This window comes from Diaporthe amygdali, assembly GCF_026229845.1.
Source record: "Diaporthe amygdali strain CAA958 chromosome Unknown NODE_2_length_3802984_cov_64_841326, whole genome shotgun sequence".
In the NCBI taxonomy this organism is placed as follows: domain Eukaryota; kingdom Fungi; phylum Ascomycota; class Sordariomycetes; order Diaporthales; family Diaporthaceae; genus Diaporthe; species Diaporthe amygdali.
The window spans coordinates 99,812-126,994 of record NW_026517022.1 but is presented as its reverse complement, the minus strand read 5'-3'; the positions used below and the strand labels follow the sequence as shown (position 1 = coordinate 126,994).

Sequence of the window (27,183 nt, the reverse complement as noted above, 5' to 3'; positions counted from 1 at the left end):
TGTCATATGCATCCGGCAAATCTTCGTCTTGATAGTACTACGGTGACTGTCAGCTTTCATTGCTTCAGCATGGCTGAATAAGTTAGTTGTCAGCTGACGACTCTGTGCCAAATGAATGTGAGTCCGTTTATCTAGGCGTTGAGTATTCAAAAGAATGTCTTTTTCAAAACTACTATGACCGTTTACAAGCTAGCTGATCTTGAATCATCCTTCCTGATGCCTTACCTAGGTATTAGCAGTCTTGGTGCGCACAACTGAGAGTCTTCTAGGCTCTATGAGCCTAAAGGGCACATTAACTGTCCAGCATCCAGGATAATCCGGGGGGAATAGCCGGACTTCAACTCTTTGCACATTCACAGGACATGAACATAGAAAGACAAAAAAAGAAAAGAGAATCTCAAAATCCTCTCAACTGGCTTGGTATTTGAGAATTTTACTTGAGAAGGGATAGCACAGGCTGCCCGCCACATCTTGCAAGTCAATAGACAGTGGCAGCGCCGGTACAAGTTTGTGGATAGGTGTTTGCGAGCGACAATGGTGTGAACTCGCACTTTCTCTTGGGAATATTCACTACCCTCCAAACATCAGCCCTTCCAGTGACTCACCAACGAGTGTTCTACAAAGATGTTTGTTTTGAGGTACTTTAGCCTCTTGCGCCTCTGACCTTGTGAATCACCCCTGTAGGTACCACAATTGTTCATCCTTCCTCTTGTCCTCTACCAACTCTTAACTCTATGCACCCACAAACTTCCCCTTAAGCAACAGCACATCAATTCCAAAGAAATCTACCTGGCCCAACCTATCTTACCCACAAGAGGAACAGCACATCAAGCGTGAAACCCAGACTCGTATACTAGCAATCTCGAAGCCATCGATTTAGTGTGAGCTATTGCTGCTATACCCACCGCAATGAGGTCTCTGCACCTGATTCTGGGCCTTATCAGCCTGCTAAGCATGATGGTGCTGGCTTCCTCAAACGTTCTCGACAATACTATCCGCAACGCTTCTGTCGCTCTCGGCCCTGCCAACACACAACAGTTTCCCAAGCCCGTCGCCCGGATTGATTATCCGCCTGGACCGGAGCCAAACTACCTGGATTACAACTTTCGAAACCCCAATTTTTGCATTCCACTCTTTGTTCTCTGTCCTCGTGATGGCAACGTTCTACAAGATCGAGCGGCGGGCTGGCCTGGCGGAAGACAGGACCCAGATTTTGGAGGCCACGCCGAAGAATACATGTTCTCTACTCAAGAAATCTGGACTGCTTTTAGAGTGAGCGCTTCTTCCGTTTTATGACTCTAATGTATCGCAGAAGCCATGTACTTGACTGACCAGCCCCAAGGACGGATGGCGACACCTTATGAACGCCGCCAACGCAGGAGGATACACTCAAGATAATATGCCTGCTTTTAGGGACGCCAACCAAGATTTCGTCAATTATGCACAAGCTCATTGGCCAATGTGGCAGCCTGGAGCACGATTCCCTCAGCAGATTCCACCCGATGTTTGGAATGACAACTTCGACCCGGCAGGATGGCGAGTTGAGCCTGACTGGGATAACATTCGCATCTTCACTTACCCTCTTACCTTTCACGGTCGTTTCGATGGCGGTGATTCTGCCCCCCAGGGCCAGAACATGCGAGTGGTTGCACCAGGCGAGTATCGGGTGGTTTTCACCAACACTGGCCTCTACCTTGGCGTTGTGAGGCTGCGACCCGGCGTCCCAAACACGGGTCAGGTCCTCGACCGCAACACACCTCGCGCAGCTCTTCGATTCAGGTAAGAAGCAGGCCTGTTTGTTCCTATTTAGCCATCAAAACTGACACTTTGGCCCTTTAGCTGGATGGCCCCCGTCAATGCGGATCAAACACCCGATGCATCACAAGGTGAGGACGGCCGATGGAACTACCCCGGCGTTCCTATCTGGCCTTCTCAGACACCACAGAACTTCCTGCCGCCGTTCAATGTGATTCTCGCATCTGTTGCACTGGTCCAATTCAACCGATTTTTAGGAGGTGGAAGCAGACCACCTCCCGCTTCCCAAGAAGTAGCTGATGCACCTCTCATACTTCCGCCGCAGCAGCTGGACAACGGCACCTTGTACATCCCCAGCACGAACGAGGCCTCTCCCGAGAGCGCCGCAGCTAATGACCAAGGCGTCCACTACCCCGACTGGAATACCAGCAGTGGTAACGTAACCGGCCCGCTGCCTGGAGTAGAACGCGATACGGACAACTGCGAGGCTGCTAACGCTAGAGTCAACCGAACCTACCAAGTCTCATGCGAGTCGAATTGGAACCAGGGAAGCAGTTTTCTCGACTATCACATTGCAGTCACGGGCACCGGCCAGGGCGGGTATCATGCAAAGGGGTGGTGCAAGGGGATCGCCGATAACATGAAGCGCTATTGTGGAGGCAACTACAACCGCTGGGGCGATTACAACTGTAATGTTAACAACGCCTCCATGTGGACCTTCTTCACGGACACGTCAGTCCGAGGAGACTATCTGAACTACGTTCAAGGCATCGAGAGTGAGTTACTTCATTACATGTCCTGAGGTGGGCCACATTGCTGACCACTTAACTCTCCCACGAAGTGTCGTTCACTTTACAGTGGCCTTGGGCCGAGTCCGACGCCGATCACGAGTGTATAGCCAAGGCGATCCAGAGAGGTAGCTGTGTCACCCGTGGAATGATGCCCATCTACCCAGTGGCCTGCAGGAACAAGAAGTGGTTTGACTTGACGTTGTCTGAGTGGGACTGGAGCAACCTGGGTCAGGCCTAACTGAGCATAGACACATGCAGTCTCCATCCGAGATACTCAAATCGCTAGCATTTCGGCTGCATCGAGTTGAGGAATGATGCTATGGGCTGAAGTATCGGGGACAGAACTTGCTTAGGAATGGCTTTTTTTCTTTTTTTGGAGAAGGTTTACCTATATCATTTGCTTTGCTTGTTTGTGGGACAAGACGTTTGGAACCCACTCACCAATAGACCAGATCCTTGGGGCCTGAACAAGAAGAAAGAAAAAGCTGAAGAACGAATTGATGGCTAGTTCTTCCTATCTGCCAGCTTCTCATTGTTTGTTGAATGTGGCCTCGTAATGTGTGCTACTGTGTCTTCGGCCCACCGGCCTCTAGTAATAAGCAGCTTGTTGAGATGCTGCCCCCTCAATACAGTTTGCATCACGGGCATATGAACGACGGCCTTGGCCAACCATGCCACAGCACCGTTGCTATGAATGCCGAGTACTACCGAATGCCGAGAACCACCATATAATTCTACTGCGCCAGTCCAATGCACCCTTTCCAGTCCATAACTCTATATCCAACACCGAAGGCAAAGAAAACGAGAGAGAGAGATTATGTATACACACGAACGAGGCTCAGGCAAGCTGGCTACAGGGAGCTATTCTTATCGTGCTCCAAGGCGACTGCGGCATCGAGGCCGCTGGCAGTTGCGGCGGCGGCCTTCTCGCCCGCCCTCTTGCGGAGGACGTTCTCGATGAAGGCCTCGCCGGCCTTGTACGACGACCGCACGAGGGGCCCGCTCGCGCAGTAGAGGAAGCCCATGTCCAGGGCGCGCTTGCCCCAGAGCTCGAACTCCTCGGGAGTGACGTACTTCTCGACCTTGAGGTGCCGCTTAGTGGGCCTCATGTACTGGCCGAAGGTGACGACGTCCACGTTGGCTTTCCTCAGTTCTGCTCGCAATTAGTATTGTCAGCTTCGTTATATTCCTCACCGCGAAAGGATGGCATGATTGTCTTGGTAGGAGCTAACTTACCCTTCAGCGTGTCCCATAGCTCCGATTCGGTCTCTCCCAGGCCGAGCATGATGCTCGTCTTGGTGATGATATCATCGCCCTTCAGCCTCTTCACCTCGGAAAGCACCGCCAGGCTTTGCCGGAAGGTGGCCCTCCGGTCCCGCACGTACGGCGTCAGCCCCTCGACGGTCTCGACATTGTGCGCATAGACATCGAGCCCGCTCTCGGCTACGACCTTGACCATGTCCAGGTCGCCGCGGAAGTCGCCGGTCAGGGCCTCGACAAGCAGCGTGGGCTTCTTGGACTTGATGCGGCGGATGGTCTCGGCGAAGTGGTGGGCGCCGCCGTCGGCCAGGTCGTCACGGTCGACGCTGGTCAGGACGACATAGCCCAGCCCCCAGCGGGCCAGGGCCTCGGCGGTGTTCTCGGGCTCGTGGGGGTCGAGGGGCCCCGGCCGGCGGTTCGTCTTGACGCTGCAGAAGCGGCAGCCGCGGGTGCAGGTGTCGCCCATGAGCATGATGGTGGCGGTGGCGGCGTTCTTGTTGTCGCCGCCCCAGCACTCGCCGATGTTGGGGCAGCGGGCCTCCTCGCACACCGTGTGCAGGCCCAGACCACGCAGGTCGGCCTTGATCTTGCCGAAGTTGGTGTTGGCGCCGGGCGAGGGGATCGGGGTCTTGAGCCACTCGGGCAGGCGGGTGATGGTCTTCTTGCGGCCCTCGGGGCCGACCTCGACGGTGCGGAGCTCATAGGCGTCGCCTTCGGAGAGCGAGCTGTCGGCGGCTTTGCTGCCGATGAAGGAGTCGAGTGACGAGAGGGTGGTGTTCTTGAAGTATGTTGGGCGGACACGGGTCCCTGAGGGGGTCGAGGAGGGGTTGGAAGCGGCGGGTGTGGGCGTGGTGGGCTGTGGTGTTGCTGCTGGGTGGTCGGACTGGGTGGCGTATGAGCGGCTGCTTGCTGCGATTGCCCTTGCGAGGGAGCGTCGCAGGGGCACCTGGGCCCTCTGCAGTGATGGTATTGTGGACGCCATACTGCGGGTGTATGACTGTGTGCAGGACCAGACCACCCTTTGACCACGCTGGCAGCCTCGTAGGTGGTAATTGTCGAGAGTTGTTGAGGGGAGAAAGTGGTTGAGACTCCGAAAATCGCCTCCGGTTCGGCCAGCGAAATTGGAAATGGAAATCTGAGAGAGCCGGCCGGCAGCACGTCACGTCAGCTCCGACGGTACCCGCTTTTGAGCCGGGGCGCCCCGAGTGAGCGGTACCAATCACAACGGCGGTGTTCCTAATCCTCCGTCGCTTTTCTGGCCGTTGAATGCCATGGGAGCAATTGAGTCACAACCAAGATGAGATTGTTGACATGTAATGTGTGACTTGCTTTCGTGGTGAGCATGAGCTGGCCTAAAAGATCATTAAGTAATATTCCCCACCAAAAGAAGTGAGGGTTAAACCCTGACACAATGCCACTCGCACCATGCACCGTCTTGACGAGAGGTAAACGTTGCTGGGCTCACATTTGGCTTTCTCACGTGTGATTCAATTATGCTTGAGTCGCTGAAGAGAATCTATAGTCCTTTACAACAAGAGCAACCTTCACAGCTCCTCATTCTGAGCACAATGACCGCAATCAACCCCTGATCGGAGATCGGTCGTGCCGACGGAGGCTCAACATCTGATTCAGAAGCCGCCATGGGCCACTCTCAAGTGCCAAAACCCACCCCTGGCAGCCGAACCTCGGCAAATCGTCACTAAAAGGCTCGGTCCGTCGCAGCCACGGCCATATCACAATCTACATGTAATTCGAGACACTCTCGATTGGCTTGGCTGCATCTATCATGCCAGCCCAAATGTTGATCTTGATTCTTCGTCCTTGAATACGCACCTCTGCTCGACGCTGGTGATATCGTGTTCCGACAGCCAACACAAAAGGTCTACTCGGTTCGCTGTCGCTGGGTCGTGACACGGTTACACGGCTCTGCTGCACAACCAGGGGCTCCATCTTCAAGCTTGGAGTCTATCCGTACACGGCACCAGTAATTCTGTTTGCTAAGGGCTTCTCAACATGTCACAGCAAGAAGGCGGCACAAACCGTCCTACCCTCGTCCGACCGGCACCTGAGGATCCGGACAAGGCGCCCATCGAGAATGTCCTTGACGTATTAGAGCTTGGGGTTTTTGGTCCAGTGAGTCCTGGCAGCTACTTGTCTCCTCGCCTACAGCTACATCGACACTGACGTCCGTCATCAGGACATATTCACCAACAAGCGGCCACTATGGCATCCACCTGGAGCCAGGGGTGTCTTCGGAGGAGCTATGATCGCCATGTGTCTAGCCGCAGGCCAGAAGACAGTCCCAGATGACTTCACCGTCCACTCATGTCACTGCTACTTCATCCTCGCCGGCTCATCAGAGATCCCCGTTCTCTTCCACGTCGAGAGGGTCCGTGACGGTCGAAGCTTCGCCACTAGGACAGTTCAGGCCAGGCAGAAGGGCAAGTGCATCTTCACAACGACAATGTCCTTCACCAAGGAGACCCCGCCGAGAACCACATCAGCGCCGAACCACGAGTTCAAGGACAACGTCGTGCGCCATGCGGTCCCCATGCCCACAGACCCCGCGACCGGCAAGCCCGTCCAGGCGCCCCCGCAGGACTTCGACGACGAGCCCGAGCTGACGAGGTCCGGCGGCGGGCCCTTCCAGAGCTACCGCGCCGAGGTCGTCAACTCGAGCGGCGAGGACCCGCCGCCCCCGCACACCAAGAAGCTGCGGCAGTGGTACCGCGCGCGGGGCAAGATCTCGGAGGCGGGCGGCCACCAGGCACACATCAACGCGCTCGCGTACGTGTCGGACTCGTACTTCATCGGCACCGTGTCGCGCATCCACAAGCTGTGGCGGTTCCCCTTCGCGGCCAAGGACTTCAAGGACCTGCCGGACGACCTGAAGGGGCACATCCGCCGCCTCAACGACTTCGAGGGGTACAGCAGCAGCCAGGACGGCCAGCAGAAGAGCTTCGAGGAGTTTGCGGAGTACTGGAAGGACAGGCCCGAGATCGGCATGATGGTCAGCCTGGACCACTCCATCTACTTCCACGAGCCGAGGAAGGTCAAGGCGGACGAGTGGATGATGAGCGAGATGGAGAGCCCGTGGGCCGGCGACGGGAGGGGCGTGGTCACGCAGCGCATCTTCGCTGCTGATGGCACGCTTCTGGCGACTTGTTTCCAGGAGGTGAGTCCCTTTTCATCCGTGGTTCGCACTCAACACTTGTCACTGATGCTAACGCTTTCTCATAGGGCGTGGTCAGGCTCAAGGAGCCAGAGGACTCGACCGGGCCCAAAGTGGTCGCAAAGCCAAAGTTATAAATTGATGTGGGCGTTATTGGGAAAGGTAGAGGCGATGATACCACGGCCATGTCACAGTGGTCAATATGGTTCGGTTAGATATAGAGCGGGCTGGTGTTTTGTCCAATTGATAGTTTGTAACAGGTTTGGGCAAGATAGCCGTGGGATTTGTACAGTATAAACTCGATTCGATTGGACATATCTGACAGCTAGAATGCGAATTACAAAATCTTATACCGCTCACTCTGCTGGTTCCTAGACAACCAGACCAGCAGGCTGAATATAACCAATCCCACGGAAAGGATCACCTCCCAGAACTTCTCCTCAATGAGTCCCCTCCACCTCACCTGATCCAACACCGTGGTTCGCCCATTCTGCGGCACGCCGTGATCCTGCACCACGGGCGCCTTCTGCGCCCAGGGAGGTGTTATCCCAGCATCCTTTAATATCTCCTCCGTCGTGATCTTGGCGCCGGCCAGCACAATAGGCACGCCCGTGCCGGGGTACGTGCTCGCACCGACAAAGTAAGTGTTCCTCAGCCCCTTGGCCCTGATCGTGGGCCGGAAGCACAGGACGTTGAAGAAGTTGTGGCTGAGGCCGAGGATGGCGCCCTTGTCGAGATTGAACTTGTCCTCCCACGTGTACGGCGTGTTGCACATCTCGTCGACGATGTACCTTCCCAGCTCGCACCCGGCCCGCGCCGAGATGGTGCGCAGCACGGCCTCGCGCGCGCGCGCCACCACCGCGGGCCAGTCGTGCTCCGTGGCGGTGGTCTCGCCTTCGTTGCCCCGGGAGCGGAGCAGGTGGCCCACCGGCACCAGCACGATCACCGCGTCGCAGCCCTCCGGCGCCGCGCTCGGGTCGATGCGGCTGGGCACGTTGACGTAGAAGCTCGGGTCGTCTGGCAGGGTCTGCCGCTTGAAGATGGCGTCGAATGAGTCCTTGTACTCGTCCGCGAGGAAGATGTTGTGAACGCCTAGCTCGGGTACCTTGCGGGACAGGCTCCAGTAGAAGGAGATGGAGGAGCAGGAGGCGTCTCGCTTCCTGAGGGACCTGGCGTAGTTTTCGATGATCTTGTTGGTGGCAGATTTGACGAGACCATCCTCCTTGTTGCTAGGGGCGGGGAACAAGTTACTGTAAGCATAGACCAGATCTGCATTGATGACCACCGTGTCTGCCTGCAACGTCTCGCCGTTCTCGAGCACCACGCCTGCCGCCGCACTGCCGTCGTGCGTCGTTAATATCTGTTTCACCGGCGTAGACAGCCGATACGTCACGCCCAACCGCACACCGACATCGACCAGCCTGGCTAGCACAGTCTGGAACCCACCACGGGGATACCAGATCCCTTCGGCGGCCTCGGTGTACTGCAGCAGGGAGTATGTGCTCGGTGCGTCGTACGGGCTCATCCCCATATACATGGTCGCGAAGGTGAAGACGCGCCTGAGCCTGTCGGTCCGGAAATACCTGCTTGCCCTGCTGTAGATGCTCTCAAACGGGTGCAACTTGAGCGCCATCCTGGCAAAAAAGGGCGTCAGGACAGTCACGATGCTGTCGTAGTTCTTGTGCAGCACATGCTCGACGCTCAGCTCGTAGTGCTGGTGTGATTCGGCCATCCACCCCAGATACCGCTCGAACCCGTCCTTTCCCTCATAGTGCTCGATCTGGCGCTTCATCTGGGCCAGGTCTGTTGTGGGCCGGAAGATGTGTCCATCGTGGAAGAATATCTGGTAGTTCACTGGACAGCGCAGGAGATCCACGCCTTCATCCTCTAGACTGGTGTCCAGGTCGTGGAAGGTCTCACGGAAGAGATTTGGGAGAAGAAGCAGCGAGGGCCCCTGGTCGAAGCGATATTGACCTGACTTCTCCCCTTTGCCGGCCCCTTGCGAGGGAGAAGAGTAGAGGAAGCTGCACCGGCCGCCGGTGAAGTCATTCTTCTCCACGACCGTCACATGGTAGCCGGCTTTGGCAAGGCGGGCAGCAGTCGCAATGCCTCCTGCACCAGCTCCAATGACGATGGCGGTCCTAGGAGCCCTTTGCTTGGTGGACATAGCGGAATGGTGAGACTGGGCCTGACGAGGCCTGTAGGACTACCACCGGAATTTCCAATGGCTTCAGACAGACTCTCCAGTATGTAGAAAATAATAGTATCCTTCAGTAGTCACCGTGAAGGCAGCCTTGTAGTAGATCTGCCCAACAGCCTCACTTCAGCTTTGGCAGATGAGATCCGAGCCTCCCGAAGTTTCTGGATGTGATGGTAATGGTATAATGCCAGCCGACTTCTTTGCATGGAGACAAGCGTACTGCACTATTGCAATGACATGCACATCTATTCTGTATAGCGTGGGTCCCCGGGTTGTCCTCGACGTCCGCTTGGGGATACCAAGACTTGATAGCTTGGTGGCTTTTGGGCTCAATCCAGCTAGCAAGGGCCACTTCAGCTGCCTCGCATACGGTGTTCGCCGTCCAGGATGCGTTGAGAGAGCGCAGCGTGCGCAGGAATATGGAGGCGTGGTGTGATGCGTCGCGCCTCGGCACCGGAATGCAACAACACCTCGATTCCTCCTACAGTCATGACATCACCACTACGAGGACGCGAAAACATGCGCGAGAGGCGGAATCCACTCCGTCAGCCGGAAGTTTATCCAGGTATCGTGGACAAATTGCTCACAGTAGATCCGGTCCAATTCCCAGATCACTAGCAGTGCTTCTACGTCGCAAGTTCTCTGCTCTTGGCTGGGATCGAGCTTCAGTTAGAGAGAGGTTGGGACGTTGACCACCCATTGACCACCCATTGAAACGTTGAAGCTCAGGAGCTGTCCGAAAGAGGAAACGTGAGAAGCTCCCCCAACCCGCTCCTCCAAACGCGCGTTGATCCAGACTAGAGAAGTCCAGCACGATACCACCCGACCCTACCCAACCTCCTCTGGGCCCTCCTCTATTTGCTTGTTTCAACTCTGTTGCCAGTTCTCTGGTGTGTTCTGTGCTTAGTCCTCGCTTTACTTCGGGACTTAGCAGCCGCTCATTTCCAAGAGGAAGACGCCCTGCCTCTGAATTACCAGGGGCCTGTCATTTCTCTGTCCGGAATTCCCCAGGCTTGTGTGAGCTTGCCTCTGTGCGCTTGCTCAGTGTCGGCCGGTGAACAAAGTAGCAACCCAAGCTTGCAGAGCGAGCCCCGAGCTGCCCAAGGACTGTCTGCTCCGCCGAGGCAAACATTTGGCCGGACTCCGAACCGCTGTGTCTTATACCCGACAGCACGGAACAATCATGCGCCCTTGACCACTCCAGCATACATCACCATCCACGATGGCCTACGACTATGCACTGGTGTACGTCTCGATACTTGCCCACCTACCAACTAGGGCCCTTTTTACTAACTATGAGCAGCCATCTCAAGTTCACCATCCCCCTGGCCACGGTGCTCACCATCATATCCTATCCAATTCTCACTCGGCGGCACTGGTACCAGACATCCATCCTCGTCCTCATCGCCGTCGTAGCCACCATCCCCTGGGATAGCTATCTTATACGGCACAGTGTCTGGACCTACCCGCCAGATGTTGTCATAGGACCGACATTGCTGTCCATCCCAGCCGAAGAGCTCTTCTTTTTCGTCGTCCAGACGTATGTCACGTCTTTACTGTACCATGTGCTCAACAAGCCATTGCTTCACGCCGAGTATCTCGGCTCCGATTCGTGGATCGCGAGGGGGCTGCACAGGACGGTTCAGGCTGTGATCTTCAGCCTTTCTTTGCTTGGCTTCTGGCTGACCTCAGACGGCGGCCCCGGCACGTACCTTGGCCTCATCCTAATCTGGGCTTGTCCATTCGCCCTTCTGACATGGAGCCTGGGCGGACTCTTCATGGTCACCCTTCCCTGGACAAGCGTTGCCCTACCCATCGCGTTACCGACCTTGTACCTATGGATTGTGGATGAGCTCGCGCTCCGCCGAGGAACATGGGCCATTGAGTCTGGTACCAAGCTTGGAGTGACTGTTTGGGGCAGCCTGGAAGTCGAGGAGGCAATATTCTTCGCTGCTACCAACGTCCTCATCGTCTTCGGCCTAGGTGCTTTTGACAACGCTCTGGCAATCATCGATGCGTTTCCGGATGTCTTCGAATCGGCACCCGAGTGTCCAAAACCTACCATGTTAATTAAGGCGTTGTTCATTTCCTGGTCTGCTGAGCGTAAGGAGCGCATACGTGGGATCCAAGAGGCCGTGGAGAGGCTTTGCCGGAAGAGTAGGAGCTTTTACCTGGCGAGCTCGACCTTTGCTGGCCGCTTGAGGATCGATTTGGTCTTACTGTGAGTGATCCATGAAGTGTCATGAGAGAGCACATCAGCGCCTAATTTCCTATGATAGATATTCATACTGCCGCATGGCAGACGATCTGGTCGATGAACCTCCTGAGGGTTTGGAAACTTCGACTTGGATCAGTAAGCTCAGTGAGCACTTGGACCTGGTATATAAACCCACAAAGGACAGTACTTCATCAAGACAGGCAGAAATTGTCAGGGCATATATCGCCAATGAGTTTCCTCCCTCAGCCAGATCTGCTCTCACGCTACTCCCGGCTTCGCTTATGCCTTCTGAGCCCCTGTATCTTCTACTCGAGGGCTTCAGAACCGATTCGGACTTCCAATTTACCGAAAAGGCAGGAAGTTTTCCGATCGCGACCGAGCACGACCTCCGCGAATACGGGCGCCATGTAGCCGGGACAGTAGGAGAGCTCTGCCTTGCCCTCATATCACACCACAGCCGAGAACCCATTGACCCAGCCCACCGTGAGGCGGTAGCCACCGCAGCCCGGCGGATGGGCATCGCTCTCCAGTTCGTCAACATCGCTAGGGACATCGCGGTCGATGCCGCACTCGGGAGGGTCTACTTACCGACGGACTGGCTGACGGAAGAAGGCTTGACGCCGGGGATGGTCATAGAGACCATCACGAAGGCACCAATATCAAAGGGTAACCCGACAGGTAAATCCGGTGGTAGACTGCAAAGTCTGGGAAAGTTACGGGGCAGACTACTTGGGAGGGCTTTCGAGATATATGCCGAGTCAAAGCCGGCCATGGACTGGCTACCTGGCGAGTCGAGACGGCCAATGATGGTCGCAGTCGAGAGTTACATGGAGATCGGGCGGGTACTGCTGGAGAAGGAGGCCGGGCCCGGATCGTTCGGGGTCGTCAGAGGCCGGCCCACTCGTGCGACTGTGCCGAAGCTGAGGAGGATAAGGGTGGCATTGAGAGCGCTGCTGAATGCATAATTGTGGGACACTCCGTCATTTTTTGCATTGGACGCGTGTTGTTGATACCCTGGAGTGGCATGCTTTTACCTCATTAAGGCAGCGTTTAATGGATGCACTCAATATGTTGCTGATACATCGATCGTTCAACCAGCCGTGAGTCGAGAAAATGTGTATTCAAGCCAAATCGGTCCCAGAAGTCGGGCCCGGTCCCTGGTGCCTAGCTGAAAAGGGCTTCTTATACTTTAGTGTTTGACGCATCTCATAGGGACCAGTGCTTCGTACAATACATCAGACTGCCTTGACTGTTGATGCAAAATCTGCCGATCCCGTACGTCAGTCCAGAAACTCGCCATTGTGAGCATCGCATGAGATTTTCCGATGGCTTGAGTGCCGTAAAGGTGAATTCCAAAGTTTCTTGCGCACGATTTAAAATACGTCGGACATCCGTTGTCCACTCGCTCGCGAGTTTTCCTGCTTCTAGCCAACTGTTTCGTTCCCTGCTCGTCGTCTTCTTCGGTGGATAGGAGCTTTCGCACGCCTTGTAGTCAAATGAAAATAGAGTTCGTTTTACTAGATGATCGTATATTTTATTATCAAGTTAACTGCTGCCCTGTGCCCTATGCCTCGTAGATATAGGTAAATATCGCTGGGGTGGCTGCACATTTACTTTCACAGGCCTATATTTTCATTTGTTCCTTTCCCTTCTCAATCATGTTACTTTGCTTATTTTGAACTTGCCAAATTAATTGTGTTGTCTAGCCGAGCCCTATTTGGGAGCCCATACTCTAGGTCCTGAGCAGTCATCGGTGCTAATGTCAACCAGCAAGTGCATTAAAGACAAGCCCATGACTGATTAGTCCCACACAACAATTCACCACAATTCGATGCCTCAGTAGACGTAGGGAATGATTCTGTAGGGTACCTGTCGGCAGTACTCATCCCACAGGGCACCATACTTCTCTCGACATCGCTTATCGTCGTCCCTCTCGCGAGTGATAAACAAAAGTACATAGTACAGCGGGTAAAGCCATGGAAGCATAGCATCACCAGGGTGGCCGATGGCCAGCACAATGCCGACTGCCTCAAGCGTCTCGCCCAGGTAGTTGATGTGGCGCGACACGCCCCAGAACCCGCCGCAGAGCAGCTCGTGCTTCCCGTCGGCAGACCGCACCGTCTTCACCGGTGACAGCCCAAGCGGTGCCAGAGCCGCGGGCGGTGCAATGCGGCGCTTGAACCAGAATTTCTGCAGATTGGGCCCACGGCTGAGGCCCCAGCCGGTGAAGTAGACGGCCGCAGAAAAGAGGTAGTAGGCAGGTCCCCGATGCGGGTTTGGCAGGTTCGCTGCGGCCAGAAGCCCTATGGGATAGAAGAAAGGGTAGAAGCAGAGGCACCCGAAGCCGAGCTTGACGCCTACGCGCTCGGCGAAGAAGTCGTACGTGTAGAGGTGCACGTTCTCCCACCACAGGTACTCGGCGACGAACCAGGTGAGCAGCGCCGCCGCCAGGATGACGCCCGGGTTCGGGTCCGGTGATGCGTAGTGCGCGGCTGCATAGCTGAGCAGGTTCAGCTCCAGGTGTACTGCGCCGACAAGGTAGAGGTACATCTTGGCGTCGAGGATGCGCCCTGCGACGATGGTGCGCGGGTTGTCGATTGTGCCAAGAAAGAAGTCGCTCATGATGCTGGGAGACCGTCTTGGGCCCTGGGCGACGATCCAGGCACTGAAGGCTAGGCCGATTATCAAGGCACATGCGCATGTGGTACCGCTGTGCTCGTACAGGTACCCCCAGGGCAGCAGGCCGGTCCAGCAGAGACCGGACCAGGCTAGGACAGCAGTTGCCATGGCCGGTATCCCATTTCTTGAGGCGGAAGAGTCAGTATTCCTATCACTAGCTATTAATATGATCGGTAACGCTCACTCACAGTCGGTAGCGGAGAGGCTTCCCCTTGTCATCGCGGACATATCCGTCGATCTCCTGGGCGGGCAGAAGGAGATGGAGTGCGAGCACGCCTAGCTCAATGAGCGGTGAGACCAACAAAGGTCCGGTTCCAACCATCTTGTCTCACGCTCAGGTCCAATTCTCTTCGATCCTCTACGATGCACCTTGCTTTCGGATGTGCACGGCGACTTGGTTGAGGGGAAGATGCTAAGCGAAATGTGTCGGAAACCATAATGACCCTCGTCGTCTTGGGCTTGTGCACGTGACAGCCACTGCAACTACATCCGAACCGTTCAGACGTCTATTGCCCTACCTCATCTCAGATTACCCAAGTAGCAGTATTCAATGAGCAAAGTGATGAATCTGGTTGATTTATCATTATAAGTGATGAATACAGGCTCAACTCGACGGTACTGTGTGAGGTGTCAGTATAGTCCCACCAGTCAATTTCGTATTTCTACTCAAGTATCCCTCAGCTTTCAATCAAGTGTTTCCAATCTCAGAACAACGTCACTTTCCTTCTTATACATGAAGTGGACAGCGCTCACCTCGGGGTTTCAAAACGTAATTGAATTAAAGTACCTAAATGCCCCTTGCGAAATGTCTCTCATGCATATGCTTGACAGAAAATTCTAGCCCACAGTTCAGGTCAAAGGTTCCTTTTCGCCCTATGTCGAAGCAAGCCACTGACCCAATTTGGGCTTCGGGGCACTCGATTTGGCTCTCCGTCTCCCCGAAGCAACGACATCCTCTTCATCAGTCCAGGATTCGTACGCGGCCTCTTCTTCGTCATCGAGAACATCACATAACCATTCGTGCCTTCGGATGTACTGCTCAGATGACGGGAAGCCGTCTCGACGGAGCCACATGAAGATATTGAGGGTCGCCTTCCACGAAGGTCCATCATCATGCAGATCCAATTTCTCGTAGGGTATCGAGTGACTGGGCTGATTCGTAACAAGATTCTGCTGAGACTTGATATCCACATCTAGAGCGCCTCCATTTTCATGGAACTTCCGTTCCACTGCAAGGTCGTCGTCCAAGTAGTCCCAAGCCCAGCCAACATACCTAAGCCCATGCCCTTGGCAATTGGCGTGAATTCTGACGTCCAGATCTGTGTCTTCCAAAGCCGTGCTTCCAAAGGGCTTCCATGGGCACATGGGAAGATAATATTGATAGCTTTCCATTGCTAGATAGGCAAGTCGGCACTCGTCCTCACGCTTAATCCGCCCAGACCGGGCCACGCCGGTCAATGGAAACTGCATAAAGGTCTGTGAAGTGTTTGTCCATACTGCGGAAAGTATTTCCACCTCCATGCTTCCACGGCGAGCCAGTTCTAAAAGATGAGAATGAGTTCCAAGGATTGTGGCTCCGAGCCAAAGGAACCCAATTTTTGGCTGTTTATTCATCAAGGTCTGCAGTAGCAGGCAGGTCTCATCAGATACTCTGTCCAAAGCAGAGAATATGCCCTGTAACCAAGGACTGGCAAGATTGCAAGGGACTTCGTGATCGAAAAAGAGGCTCAGAAGTATGGCTGTGAGACCTTTTGTGTTACAACTCAAGGTGAGGAGCTTGTCCAGTTGGGACGTAGAGCACTCATAACGACTTTGCTCTCGTCTCAGCGGCTCTATAGGGAGTCTCTTCGTATCGCTCATTATCTGTGGGGAAGGGAGATGGACACGCCTTCCAATGAACGCGGCATGAGGAAGGCACAAGACGGTCGCCAGAGCTGCCCGGCTCTGGTCCGCCAGGTCGTGGGTGGCACAATAATCGGCAAGGTAGTGCAGGGCCGTAGTGAATGTTGCCACAGCTCCAGTGGCAGATTCAGACTCGGAATATGACACGCTGAACTTGGCCCTCGAAGACAGCAGAACCGACCAAGGAGAGTGCAGTTCGTCATCCCCAGACTCAACAGTGGCTAACCAGCCTTGCCCTGGAGCCAAGACAGCCTCCCACCATCGCGCTGCATCCGCACTGGCACTTCCCAAACTGACATTGAATTTTCCACGATTGGTGACTGAATTTAATCGACTTTCTGTGTAACGAATCGGTCTGGCTCCTGGGATAATCTCTGTCCATCTGGCAGCCAACACATAAGCCCATGCGAGGATCAAGATAGTGAGGTGACTGTCTTGGCCCTCAAACCATTGACAGTAGCCAACTTCTCGGTCTCTAGTGAAGGAGCATTTTGTAGGCTTGGATTCGGTGACTGTGATCTCATGAAATTGCCGAAAATCTGGCAGATCGTTATGACTGATTGAAGCAACCGTGGCAGCCCATGAAGACGAGCCGGTTGCCGACAGAGAGCCGGGGGATTCCTTGATGTTCAGACCCACTGGGAATGCAGGATGGTCTGGAAATGCAGTCTTAATGAGGCTTAAATGGTCACAGACTGTCTGTGGATCTATTTTGGCTGTTTGTGCGAGAGACGACCATTCGAGAAATGCGCGTTTGAAAGTGGCTCTGGAATCGACCACGCTGGGAATCACAGGATCTGTGCTATGAGGCATCTTGCATGGGACAGACGAAGCGGGGATTCACAGTAATGTGCACTCGCAAAGTTCAGCTCGGTTCAGATTTCGGTGTTTCTTGGGCTCAAATTCGAGATGAAGGAGAGCTCAATGTTTTGTTGGTAATTTTCGCCGCGTCGGCACCGCATTAGGCAACAGCAGCGAAACAGATCAGCGGGCTACCGTACATTCTCAGCGAGGAACTCATGCAAACATAGTTTATCAAATATTAGATACAAATGACAGTCTTGAAACGCAAAAGATATTTGACAGATGAAATCAGAAACAGGGTAACTAAAAAACGAAATTGATGTCACCGTTTTCGCTAGAATCGCTTTGAAAACATGGCTCACAAGAGGTTTGAAATATCCACGTTGTTAGCTTGGACTGTTGGTTATCCGCCACACGTCCGCTTGATTGTTCTGAGAAGAGGCATGGCTAGTTCAGTGTATGTCCCCGGGCATTGTCCATTTAGCCACGCTTTCGACACGAAAGGTACCGCATGCACAAGACCCAGGATGTGTTCGGCCACGGCCCCCGCGGCAATGGATAAGTCTGCATATCATTAAAGTCTCTGATACCTTTGCATCTGCCTCCCAATACCAGGTATCGACTGGTATCAGAACTTGCTTGTCATTCACCCTTAGCACTGCTTCTCAACCTTGGGGTCGTAGAACACCTTGCAAGCAGTGAGGCTTGTCTCGCAGTATACCATGGAGTTCCCATACCACATTCCAAGCCCATTCATGTCCGCGCGATAGGAAAAACACTTCACACCGTCCGAAGCGTCGGAATGGCAATGTCCAACGACCTTGTCTCTGGTATCTCTCAACTCGCCATTCGAATCCTTGTAGTAGGCTTGATGTGCGAGGTTGTGTTAGCATCGTGCTTCATAGCCGCAAAACTTTAGAAGGCGTCTTCAGACTTGGAATACTAGCAAGCGGTGACTTTTGGGTAGGGGCCAGTGCACATACTGTAGTGACCGATGCCGTTGTTGAACTCGACGATCTTGGGATCAAAAGGCTTGAAAGGGCCCTGCGACATTGTTAGTAACTACCACAAAGCCCAGAGGAGAAAATCCATCTTGAATAGGAAGCAAGAGTATGGTTTATTCTTACACAGTCTCCTTCACAGCGCACGCCGTGCTTGTGGCCGCTGACGTCGTGCTTGCCGTCCTGTGCGTGCCATCGGTCGTCCACGTCGTTGCAACTTGGCGGTCCGGGAAAGAAGGCATCTTGGAATGCGAGGTCAATTTGCGTACTGATCATAACATAAGTGGTTCCATAAAACGGCTTGGTACGTACATTCCTCGGAATATGACTCGGTACCCCCTTCAAGATGTGCAAAAGTCTGCCACATCCTATAGATGTAGAAGTCGGACGATACGGGGGTGATGGCCAAGATGGCGCACGTAAGGAGAACCAAGAACTTGAATGACTGCATTTTGTCTCGGCTGGTTGAGAACCAAAAGGATTGACACGCTAGATTGCAGGTGGCAAACATTCGTGGAGAATTGAGGCTGGATGGGTCAATTCCGAGGGGTAGCGAAATCAACAAAAAGATGAAAGACAAGAGTCTGGGTGCTCGACTATCCAGGCGTTCAGTGCCCCTTTTTTGGCCAAGAGAAAACGATAAATGGGCAGGGGAACTAAAGCAAGCAGTGATTCTTTTTAAGTGCGCTGTCGGTGCTTCCGCGGTTGCTCTTCTCACCCACGCTTGCTGTTTTCCAGAGAAGACTTCACAAGCCACCGTTTGGAGCAAGTCAAATGATACACCATCGACATAGGTTACACATACAGGAAGCATAGCGGTTACTAACGGGTTGATACTAATTTAGCAATGGGAAGTGTATCCTTTGCGGTCTTGAGAGGGCGACTGTGCTGACAGTTTGTTCTGTGTTCCCTGAAATGGTCATGAGACCAACTCCGCCTTGAAAGTATCATTGAAGGAGAAAGCCTCCATTGCTGGGCTCACGACCTCCGGCAGACGTATGCTAAAATTAAGGCTTAAGAGCCAAGGCTGGGGGTAGCGGACATGGGACACGAGACATCCATCCAGCATCGCCGTACCTCAGGTCAGCTCATTACATGGTATTAAGTAGTAAAAGCGAGTCTACCATGCTACTTGAAGGCCATCTATATGCGTGCTATGCTGATAAATACATTATTTACTTCTTTTTCCCACCCTTGCCGCCTTTACCACCCTTGCTCTGGTTCCCACCTCCCTTGGCCCCCTTCCCGCCTCCTCCGCCGCCAGACTTCCCACTCGCACCACCGCTCATCATCACCGTCAGCTTGCCCACCGGCACAACGTTGTTCGCATCCTCAGGCTTGACTGTCTTAATCAGCTCCACCTCGCGCGGCCACATCCTCTCCGAGTCTCGGGAGTGCTCGTCGAGATTCCCCTTCTTCCCCGACTCAATCTTCCACCTCTCCAGGATGTCCTTCAGCGCCTTGCCCTTCTTGGTCGAGCCAGGCTGGAGCTTCACCTTGTACTTGCACTTGGCCATCGCCGCCCACGGGGCGCACATGGGCACCACCTCGACGATCTCGTCGCCGGGAAGTGCTGTACCAACCAGGGAGTCGAGAGGTGTGGACGCTTGCTCCTCGGCATCATCCAGCACCTCGATACCTTCTTCGAGCATAAGCTTGCGGACCTCCTCGTGCTCGGCGACCTTCTTCTGCTGTTTTAGCTGGGCTTGCTTGCGGCGCTCGCGTCGGGCTTCCTCCTCTGCCAGGCGCTCCGCCTTGGCCTTGGCCTCGGCTTCGGCCTTTTCACGACCCTTGGTGGCGCCGATGAGCTCCTCATGCATAGCACGGTCTTCCTCGTCTTGGTCCTTGTATTTGGCAGCGATTTTCTTCTGCTTGTTCTTTTTACCCCGTTTCGCTGGAGCATTCCTCTGCTTCGGGTCGTTCGTCTGTTTCGAAGTAGTGGCGGTGGAAACTCTCGATGCCTCTGTGGGGGCTTTGGTTGCCGTCTCTGATCCGGTATCTTCATCTTCGGGGCCATCTTCTGCCTCAGCCGTTTCGTCTCCGTTCACACCATTCGCGAATGGATCTTCGTGCTCGCCTCCATCAGCAGCCAAAGCTCCCGACATCATCAACTCAGCAGGCTCTTCGAGGCTGATCTTGTCCACGTGGTCTTTCACATGGTCTACATCATGGTCAATGTGATCGTCATCGTCTGTTCGATCCTCAAGATCGTCACCACTGTTCGACCCATCGTCACCATCCACTTGCAACGGATTCTGTCGATGAGACCCTTCGTCGTCAAGTCCGCTGTCCGAGTCGTCCTTGACATCTTGATCATGCTGTTCTGCTTCGCGCTCAAGTTCGGCAACCTCTTCGGCGAGCTCAGCCTCGTGATTTTGAACCTCTTGAACGTTTTTCGTTGGCATGGTCTCTGCGTCGAGAAGTCTGTGCTTAACGTGATTGCCCTTGCTCTCTTCGCTGATCTTGAACAAGAAGCCAAATCCCAAGATCAGTGGTTGCGGAGGCAGAAAGTTCTTGGTGCCTCGCACCATGAAGCTTCCCGTGGGGAGGAATTCTCCTGCAGGGGCGGACTTGGACACCTGCTCCGCGTTGACCCACCACGCTCCCATGCCGGCCTTCGAGTCCCAAGCGTTTGATGAGCAGACTGACAGGCTGCCGGCCTGCGACAATGTTGAAGGGGGAATGGGGGCATCGGGAGTTTTGGGGTTATTCTTGACGATGACGGATGCAGCACCGTGCATGTCGGCATGAACATAGACGTCTCCCTTGCGAAGGTACTTCTTGTACAGCATCTCGTTCTGCATGGCATCTCTACCACCCAGAACAAGGTACCCATCCGAGGAAATAAACCAAATGAACTTTTCGAACCAGCTCTGGCGGCGCAGTTGGTGCAGGATTGGCTTCTCTTGTTTGAGTCCCTTCTTGAGATCTTCGGCGATCTTCTTCTCAGCACTCTTCAAAGCCATCACCGAATGACCAACCGTTTTCTGTTCCTTTTCTGCAGCCGTCTTCCTCTGGTCGTAATATTCGCGGGCATTAGCATAGGGGGAGAGTGCGAGATTGATCTCGATGGAAAGCCTGGTGTCAACTTTCTTGCGCCTGTCTCCCTCATCATCGCTCTCATCTTCAGAGGTATGTTCAGAGTCTTCGTCTAGGTCTTCTTCTTCGTCCTCCTCGGCGAGAAGCAGTGTCATCAAGTTCTGTTCCAGATTCAGGGGTAGTTTGATAATCTGTGCCACAGGATTTCGTCGCTTCTGCTCTCTCTCGATCAACTTGCCAACTGTAACCCAGTCCATGCCCTGCGCTATGAGACCATTGACAGCGTCCATGGCCTCTTGCACGCGGTCGACGTTGGCCTCTAGAGCGCCGGCCTTGCGCATGTTCAAAATCTGTACTTGCTTGAGGCTTTCGACCTTTTGCTCTTGTATCTCTCGGACGGCTTCCAGTTTGCGTTTGGCAGCGGCTTCTTTGTCGTTCAGTCTTGACTCAAGCTTCTGTCCCTCAATAGAAGAAAAGAATTCGTCTACTGTCTTATTGTAGTTGTCGAATGTCAGAATAGTGTATGCATCATCCTTTTCGAACTTATGGGGTACGAATGGTTGGAAATCCTCGTAGAGCAAACCAGGCAACTTGTCTCCTTGCGCTTGCGCCGGCTCGGTTGCCTTGGGTTCTCGCTTCTTCGCAATGATATATCCCTTACAACTCGTCGAACCTGTGATGCCGTCTACGATCTTGCGGGCCTCTTCCAGCGATTTGAATAGTGCGTCGAATAAGGTCTCGTTTTCAAGTACATCAGCTGGTTTGGTGGTAGGTTCGAATCCGGTGGCTTCAAAGGCGTGGTCGACCACTATAGGAGGCAGTTCCTCTATAGTTGTTGCCAAACCCCTCCGGAGCTCGTCTCCCGCCTTTCTCTTTTGCTTCTTCTTGGAAGCGTCTGTGGCCTCCAACTTCGCCACTGATTTCTGCAGCGCCTCTCGTACTCGGTCTTTAGTCAGAGGCGGAACTCCGCCGTAGTTTTGGCGGTTCTCAAGGCTGTACGTCAGGCCCACCCTCTGCGGCTCTTGGCCCTCTCCCTCGTGAACAGTCCGCAGAAGTGCCAGGATCTTCAAGTCAGCGTCCGTGAGGATGACATTGCCAGATGCGAAGAACTCGAGGAACAGTCGGTAGCCCCCATCGCTGAATTGCAGCTCTATTATCCTGTCTGTGCCTATTTGCGACAATGAAGTGCATCGCCGAGTCTTGAGAAACTTCCTAAGGCGAGAGGTAAAGGCCGAGGGAGCGGCGGCGGTAGGGCGCGTGAAGTCGGTGGTGTGAAGTCGGAACCCAGAATCGATAATGAGTTGCTCCTTCTTCCCAGATACCGCAAACTTGAGGAGGAATTTCTTGGAGGATATATCGTATATATTGGCGAGCCGAAGGCCGACGAGGGCTTGAGAGAGCTCGTTCGTGATGGCCTGGGAACAGCCAGATATGTGTCAGCGATCTTACCTTCGCTCACCTTCGCATGGGTTCCGCGCGACAGGACTGGAACATACCTTGACGTCCAAGGAAGAGAAGCGCTGCTTCATTTTGGCCGATTTATTGCGATGCCTCTAAGAATGAAGTGATTGGCGACTGCGAAGAAGGGCGTTGGGCGCAATTACAGCGCTCGAAATTTGCGGTCGGCGAGCTGGATGCGGCAGTGTAGGACGGAATGGTGGGGCGACTGGTTGACGTCTTGCATCACATATTCCGGTACGTCATGATACCCGGACCCTGATTCCAAAAAAACCACCCTCCCCCCATTTCCGCTGTATTGGTTTGAGCGACTGCCTACTGCAGTACTCGAAAGCTCGAGGGGCTTAAGCACTGTTAGCAGGAACTTCTGTTTTGTTTATGTATTCTAATCGTTGGCTCCTTGCTTGGATAGAAGAGGATCAAGCGTGCTCTGGCATGTCACGCCAAGAAGCACCATTGAATTCGTCCATGAGTTGGCAATTGCATTGCCACAGGAGAATGGTTCTATGACCTGCGCAGTCCAGTTGCAGTGTGATGGTTTAAAATGATGGGTTCTCTAATCTGTATGCTGTCATTGCCATTGTCGTGAGACTCATTCCATCCAATTCAACTGATCGAATTTGGTTTTCAAGCCTCTTCTGCAAACCTTGGCGGCAATTACTGGTGTCTGTGGCTAGTAGCATCTGAAGCTTCTCTCCTCTTGGAATTCAGGACCGAGGTGAACAGATAGAGTTGTGCTACCCCTCCCATTCTAATTACAATCGACAGAACAGGCTTCTTGCTGTTAACGCTTTACATTCATCCGCGTGGTCTTTGTTCTTGTACCACCGTAGAGGTTCCAGATCCCGGCACGTGAAGAAAGAACCCCTGGAATTTGCCAACCGCTGAAGGCTAGGTACCATCCTGCCGTCTTGGATCGTGGGGTTACATTGAGCTCCTTTTAGCGCTGCGCGTTTCTATAGCAACGCTCTACTCCCTGCATGATCGGAGCTGTCACGGTCTTCGTTGCCGGCCGCAGATCTCCAGCTGTGGAGAGCGTCTGGATGGGAAAAGTTGAAGCTTGAGAGCTCGCGATGATGGTAATTGCAAGCTGTTTGCGACTCCAGCAGTCAATGGAGGCAGTAAAGGAAGCAGTCACATGCAATCCAGGATCTGTGACGCGTTGCTCCATTCTCTGCCCATGCTCCGGCGAATTGGGCGCGAGGACATGCATAAGTCGTGGATGGTCAGCTTGTGGAGGCCCAATGGGTTCGGTCCACGCTTGCCCTGATCTCTCAAACATGCATGCAGAAGGCAAAGGACCGGCTGGGAACAGCCGTTGGAGACCCAAACTGGACGCCGTGGACGAAGCGATCGCCTTGGCCACAGCCCTTTTCTTCCCAATCCCAGCCTGCTGAATTAACTGCGTGGCGCATCGTATTCCCGGGCGCGGACGCCCACATGCGTGGGACACAGGCAGAACAGGCCAGGGGCGGTCCACTTCCCCAGCCATCAGCATTTGCACCACACTGATGTGCTTTGCAGTGCAGCAGCAGGTTGCAGCGTCCCACAGGCCGGTCCAGAGATCACACACAGATCGAGGCTTCAGTCCGGCTTAGTGCAGTATGACCCAGGGAGCCCAGGCATTGGACCGAAGGTTAAGAAAAGTGGTGGTTGGGCTTGCTCGACCTGACACGAGGCCTAGTCTGCCATGTCATGGCCCTCGGACGGCGTCAGGACCGGTCCTTTCTGTGGTGCCTGACAGCTTCTAGGGGTCCTTTTCCGCTTGCCCCTGCCTTAATGACGGGTTTCCTGTGCCGACGTGCAACCTGGCCTAGGTGGTGGTATGATGCGGGAGACGGGAGACGATGGCAGCTCATCTCGCGTGGGTGTGATTTCACTTGCTGCGCTGCGCTGCGCTGGACGTGATGGGATGGGATGGGCACTCAGAGACACGCGCCGAGCCGGGCTGGGAGAAAACTGGGTCTGGCCCCAATGGACAGGGATGAAAAGGTTATCCGGAGCTATGATCCCTGCTGGCTAAGCTCGACCTTCAGCAGCTGTGAGGAAAAGATCGGAGGAGAAGGGGACGGGGGGTAAACAAGAGCTGCAGCTGGCTCCACCGCGAGTAAACAGAGGCTCAGCAACGAGCACCAGGGAGGGCAGAGGGGAAAGAGATCAATCATCTCTTGCTCTCCGTCCCTGTCGCTTGAACCATTCACACACCCTTGATGCTCTCTCGCAGCCAGTAGCAACCGTTGATGGGCCAGGAGACGGACCATCTCCCCTTCCGCCTTCCACCCCCCCCCCTCCAGCACTACCTAGACTATTTCAATGCCCGCCGTCTCTTCCTCCTCTACTTGCTGTCCACGTCTCCCCTCCTCCTCTTTTTCTTACTCCTGTCCTCCACTCACACATCCAGAGAACACAACATCTCCATCTCCATCTCCATACATAGAGTCAGTCACCCACTTGACCTGTTGTGTTGTGTTGTGCTCGGCCTTTCTCCCTCCCCATCCACCATCTCTCTCTCTTCCTCAGCCAAAGAGCTCGATCGAAATCCCAGAGTACACAGAAGGAGTCCGTATCAATTGGTAGGGTCCTTCTCCTATTCTCCTTTCTTTCGACTTCTTTCCCCAGGAAGAAGCCAGAGGACTCTTCTTTTCTTCCTTGTCAAGAGGTTGAGAGGAGGACGACTCTGTGCGCCCATACAAGGCAGTCAACCTGGATTTTGAAGCGAGAGTCCCCGTCCCCTTCAGCATCTTCCCCTCGTCGTATCGCAACGACGACAAGAAGGAGTCGGGCAAGACCAGCACCAGCACCACTACCCACGAGGAGCTCAACCTCCACCTCCCCCACCACAAGCCCGGGCGGGAAGGTAGTCAGGTCTCTTCATCTTACTCCGCCACCGCGGCCGACCTTCCTCCCCGCAGGGAGCAGCACCGCTACAGCGAGGAAGAGGTCTTCGTCACCCGTGAAGAGGACCATTACCGCCGTCCAGGTGTCCACCGTGAAGAGTACTACCGCGAAGAGCTCAAGGAGCAACAGCCCAGGTATTCCCAATACCCATCTGTTTACTCTGCCTTGTCCTGTCCTGCCTTGCCCTGCCTCTTTTTCCGCCGTTCCCAACGCCCCACACAATCGTCCCAATGGCCAATCCACTCACCTGAGCGCGCTGTCGTCACTGCACATGAACTCGGCCCAGTCCTGTTCAGGCTGCGTGGATCCTCGGCAGCATGGAGCTGAGATCTGGACCCACACGGCCAGGGGGCTTGGGCACCAATTGCCTCGAGCTTCTTGACCCGGTGTGGAGCTTCTTCGCATGTGTTGACTTCGAAACAACGATACTACCAACCAGGACTTGAGCTTGACCGCTGACCTTGACCGTTTGTGCATGTATAGACCTCCTCGTTCTTCCTACTCTGAGAGACCCCCCCGGTCCTCATACTCTGATACTCGCATTGAGATCGACACTCACGGACACCACCACCATCACCACCACCGGCCGGAATCCCACCTGTCGATCCCTGTCACCCCAATTGACAACATCGAGCGTGGATACCGTGCTCGATCCCAGCCTGGTTACCGTGAGGACGTCCGTGTGACCAAGACAACTGTGGACACCCCCCTGCGCCGTCCCGTCACCAAGGAGACTGTTCACCACGACGAGCACATTATCGAAGCGCCAAAGGTCCGCCCCGCTGTCCACGAGACTGTACGTGTAGACGAGACAGTTGAGATCGATCGCTCCCCGCGTCACAAGCATCACCACCACCACAAAGCCAAGATGGGTTACTTCGATGAAGATGGTAAGTTGCCTGGTTTTGTTTTCAACACGTTTCCCTTTGTCTCAATCTTAATGCCTCCCGTGTAGGCCACTACCACTCCTTCCGGCACGGCCTCCACAAGGTGGCTGATCGTATCATTCACCCTCACCAAGGTCGTGAGACCATTGAGGTGACTGAAGTCCGGGAAAGCCGTCCTTCTCGACGTGGAAACGTGACCGCTTACGGAGATGAAGTCCCGAACTCAGTTACCATTCCCTGCCACCACATCCGGATCGGCGATATCTTGATTCTCCAGGGCCGTATTTCCCAGGTTATCCGGATCTCGACCTCCTCCGCCACCGGCCAACACCGCTACCTCGGAGTCGACCTCTTCACAAAGCAGCTGCATGAGGAGTCCTCGTCCATCTCCAACCCCGCCCCCAGCGTCGTTGTCCAGACCATGCGCGGACCCGTCATGAAGCAGTACCGCGTCCTCGACCTCCAGGACGGCAGCGGTAAGTACTCCACGTTCCCGTTGGTATTCGACAGATCACGTGCTGACGGCCTGCCTGAAGTTGTTGCCATGACCGAGACCGGAGATGTGAAGCAGTCCCTGCCAGTCATTGACCAGTCCAACCTCTGGGAGCGCCTCCAGCAGGCCTTCGATTCCGGCCGAGGATCCGTCCGTGTGCTGGTTGTCAGCGACAACGGCCGCGAGATGGTCGTCGACACCAAGACGCTGCACGGCTCCTCTCTGTAAGGGCATAACAAGCCAAGACGCTGTGGCCGATAGGCCTGGTGATCCATCAGAGCTCGCTTCATCTTCTCATGATGATTCTTGAGCATTGGTGTCCTGGTCTCTCGCCGGCCGACCACGTAAATCTGGGCTGGTCATGAGGTAATGACGGTTTACGAAGGATGTATTAGAATGAATCAGTGAGGTCCAGAGTCAAAATGAAAAGCACGTCTGGTCTACGGAGGTTGGAAATTTGGGGATAATTCTGGCACTGGATTGAAACTCCAATGGAGCTTCTTATACTCTTTGAATGACAATCTGGGTAGATAGGGTAGTTTATGTACATGACTTGGGAATGTAATGAGAGATGGAATTCGTATAAATGAAGTGTGTTCCTAGCCCAAAGTGATTACAAGAGTCCC

General features: G+C 54.3%; 10 protein-coding genes across 10 annotated transcripts; 4 read left to right on the top strand and 6 right to left on the bottom strand.

The window, feature by feature from the left end:
- Positions 1-909: 909 nt before the first annotated feature.
- J7T55_011392 (uncharacterized protein) lies at positions 910-2,784 on the top strand (the record flags this gene model as incomplete). The annotated part of the gene is made up of 4 exons (XM_053133976.1): positions 910-1,272; positions 1,343-1,779; positions 1,840-2,531; positions 2,597-2,784. The coding sequence occupies 4 exons, from the start codon at positions 910-912 to the stop codon at positions 2,782-2,784; spliced, it is 1,680 nt and encodes a 559-aa protein (XP_052999201.1).
- Positions 2,785-3,397: 613 nt separating this feature from the next.
- Positions 3,398-4,788, bottom strand: J7T55_011391 (lipoyl synthase; the record flags this gene model as incomplete). The annotated part of the gene is made up of 2 exons (XM_053133965.1): positions 3,398-3,699; positions 3,783-4,788. The coding sequence occupies 2 exons, from the start codon at positions 4,786-4,788 to the stop codon at positions 3,398-3,400; spliced, it is 1,308 nt and encodes a 435-aa protein (XP_052999200.1).
- Positions 4,789-5,819: 1,031 nt separating this feature from the next.
- On the top strand, positions 5,820-7,115 carry J7T55_011390 (cylthioesterase ii; the record flags this gene model as incomplete). The annotated part of the gene is made up of 3 exons (XM_053133954.1): positions 5,820-5,939; positions 6,004-6,981; positions 7,047-7,115. 3 exons carry the CDS (start codon positions 5,820-5,822, stop codon positions 7,113-7,115), a joined length of 1,167 nt encoding a protein of 388 aa, XP_052999199.1.
- Positions 7,116-7,315: 200 nt separating this feature from the next.
- J7T55_011389 (phytoene dehydrogenase) lies at positions 7,316-9,145 on the bottom strand (the record flags this gene model as incomplete). The annotated part of the gene is made up of 1 exon (XM_053133943.1): positions 7,316-9,145. The coding sequence occupies one exon, from the start codon at positions 9,143-9,145 to the stop codon at positions 7,316-7,318; it is 1,830 nt and encodes a 609-aa protein (XP_052999198.1).
- A 1,255-nt stretch (positions 9,146-10,400) lies between these two features.
- J7T55_011388 (geranylgeranyl-diphosphate geranylgeranyltransferase) lies at positions 10,401-12,361 on the top strand (the record flags this gene model as incomplete). Its single annotated transcript, XM_053133932.1, has 4 exons — positions 10,401-10,423; positions 10,482-11,399; positions 11,458-11,531; positions 11,601-12,361. The coding sequence occupies 4 exons, from the start codon at positions 10,401-10,403 to the stop codon at positions 12,359-12,361; spliced, it is 1,776 nt and encodes a 591-aa protein (XP_052999197.1).
- Positions 12,362-13,232: 871 nt separating this feature from the next.
- Positions 13,233-14,397, bottom strand: J7T55_011387 (deltasterol reductase; the record flags this gene model as incomplete). Its single annotated transcript, XM_053133921.1, has 2 exons — positions 13,233-14,199; positions 14,264-14,397. 2 exons carry the CDS (start codon positions 14,395-14,397, stop codon positions 13,233-13,235), a joined length of 1,101 nt encoding a protein of 366 aa, XP_052999196.1.
- Positions 14,398-14,948: 551 nt separating this feature from the next.
- J7T55_011386 (uncharacterized protein) lies at positions 14,949-16,790 on the bottom strand (the record flags this gene model as incomplete). The annotated part of the gene is made up of 1 exon (XM_053133910.1): positions 14,949-16,790. The coding sequence occupies one exon, from the start codon at positions 16,788-16,790 to the stop codon at positions 14,949-14,951; it is 1,842 nt and encodes a 613-aa protein (XP_052999195.1).
- Positions 16,791-17,433: 643 nt separating this feature from the next.
- On the bottom strand, positions 17,434-18,233 carry J7T55_011385 (uncharacterized protein; the record flags this gene model as incomplete). Its single annotated transcript, XM_053133899.1, has 4 exons — positions 17,434-17,648; positions 17,765-17,825; positions 17,909-18,024; positions 18,095-18,233. The coding sequence occupies 4 exons, from the start codon at positions 18,231-18,233 to the stop codon at positions 17,434-17,436; spliced, it is 531 nt and encodes a 176-aa protein (XP_052999194.1).
- A 724-nt stretch (positions 18,234-18,957) lies between these two features.
- On the bottom strand, positions 18,958-22,350 carry J7T55_011384 (uncharacterized protein; the record flags this gene model as incomplete). The annotated part of the gene is made up of 2 exons (XM_053133888.1): positions 18,958-22,236; positions 22,318-22,350. The coding sequence occupies 2 exons, from the start codon at positions 22,348-22,350 to the stop codon at positions 18,958-18,960; spliced, it is 3,312 nt and encodes a 1,103-aa protein (XP_052999193.1).
- Positions 22,351-24,982: 2,632 nt separating this feature from the next.
- J7T55_011383 (woronin body major protein) lies at positions 24,983-26,785 on the top strand (the record flags this gene model as incomplete). The annotated part of the gene is made up of 3 exons (XM_053133877.1): positions 24,983-25,311; positions 25,661-26,067; positions 26,133-26,785. 3 exons carry the CDS (start codon positions 24,983-24,985, stop codon positions 26,783-26,785), a joined length of 1,389 nt encoding a protein of 462 aa, XP_052999192.1.
- Positions 26,786-27,183: the final 398 nt, after the last annotated feature.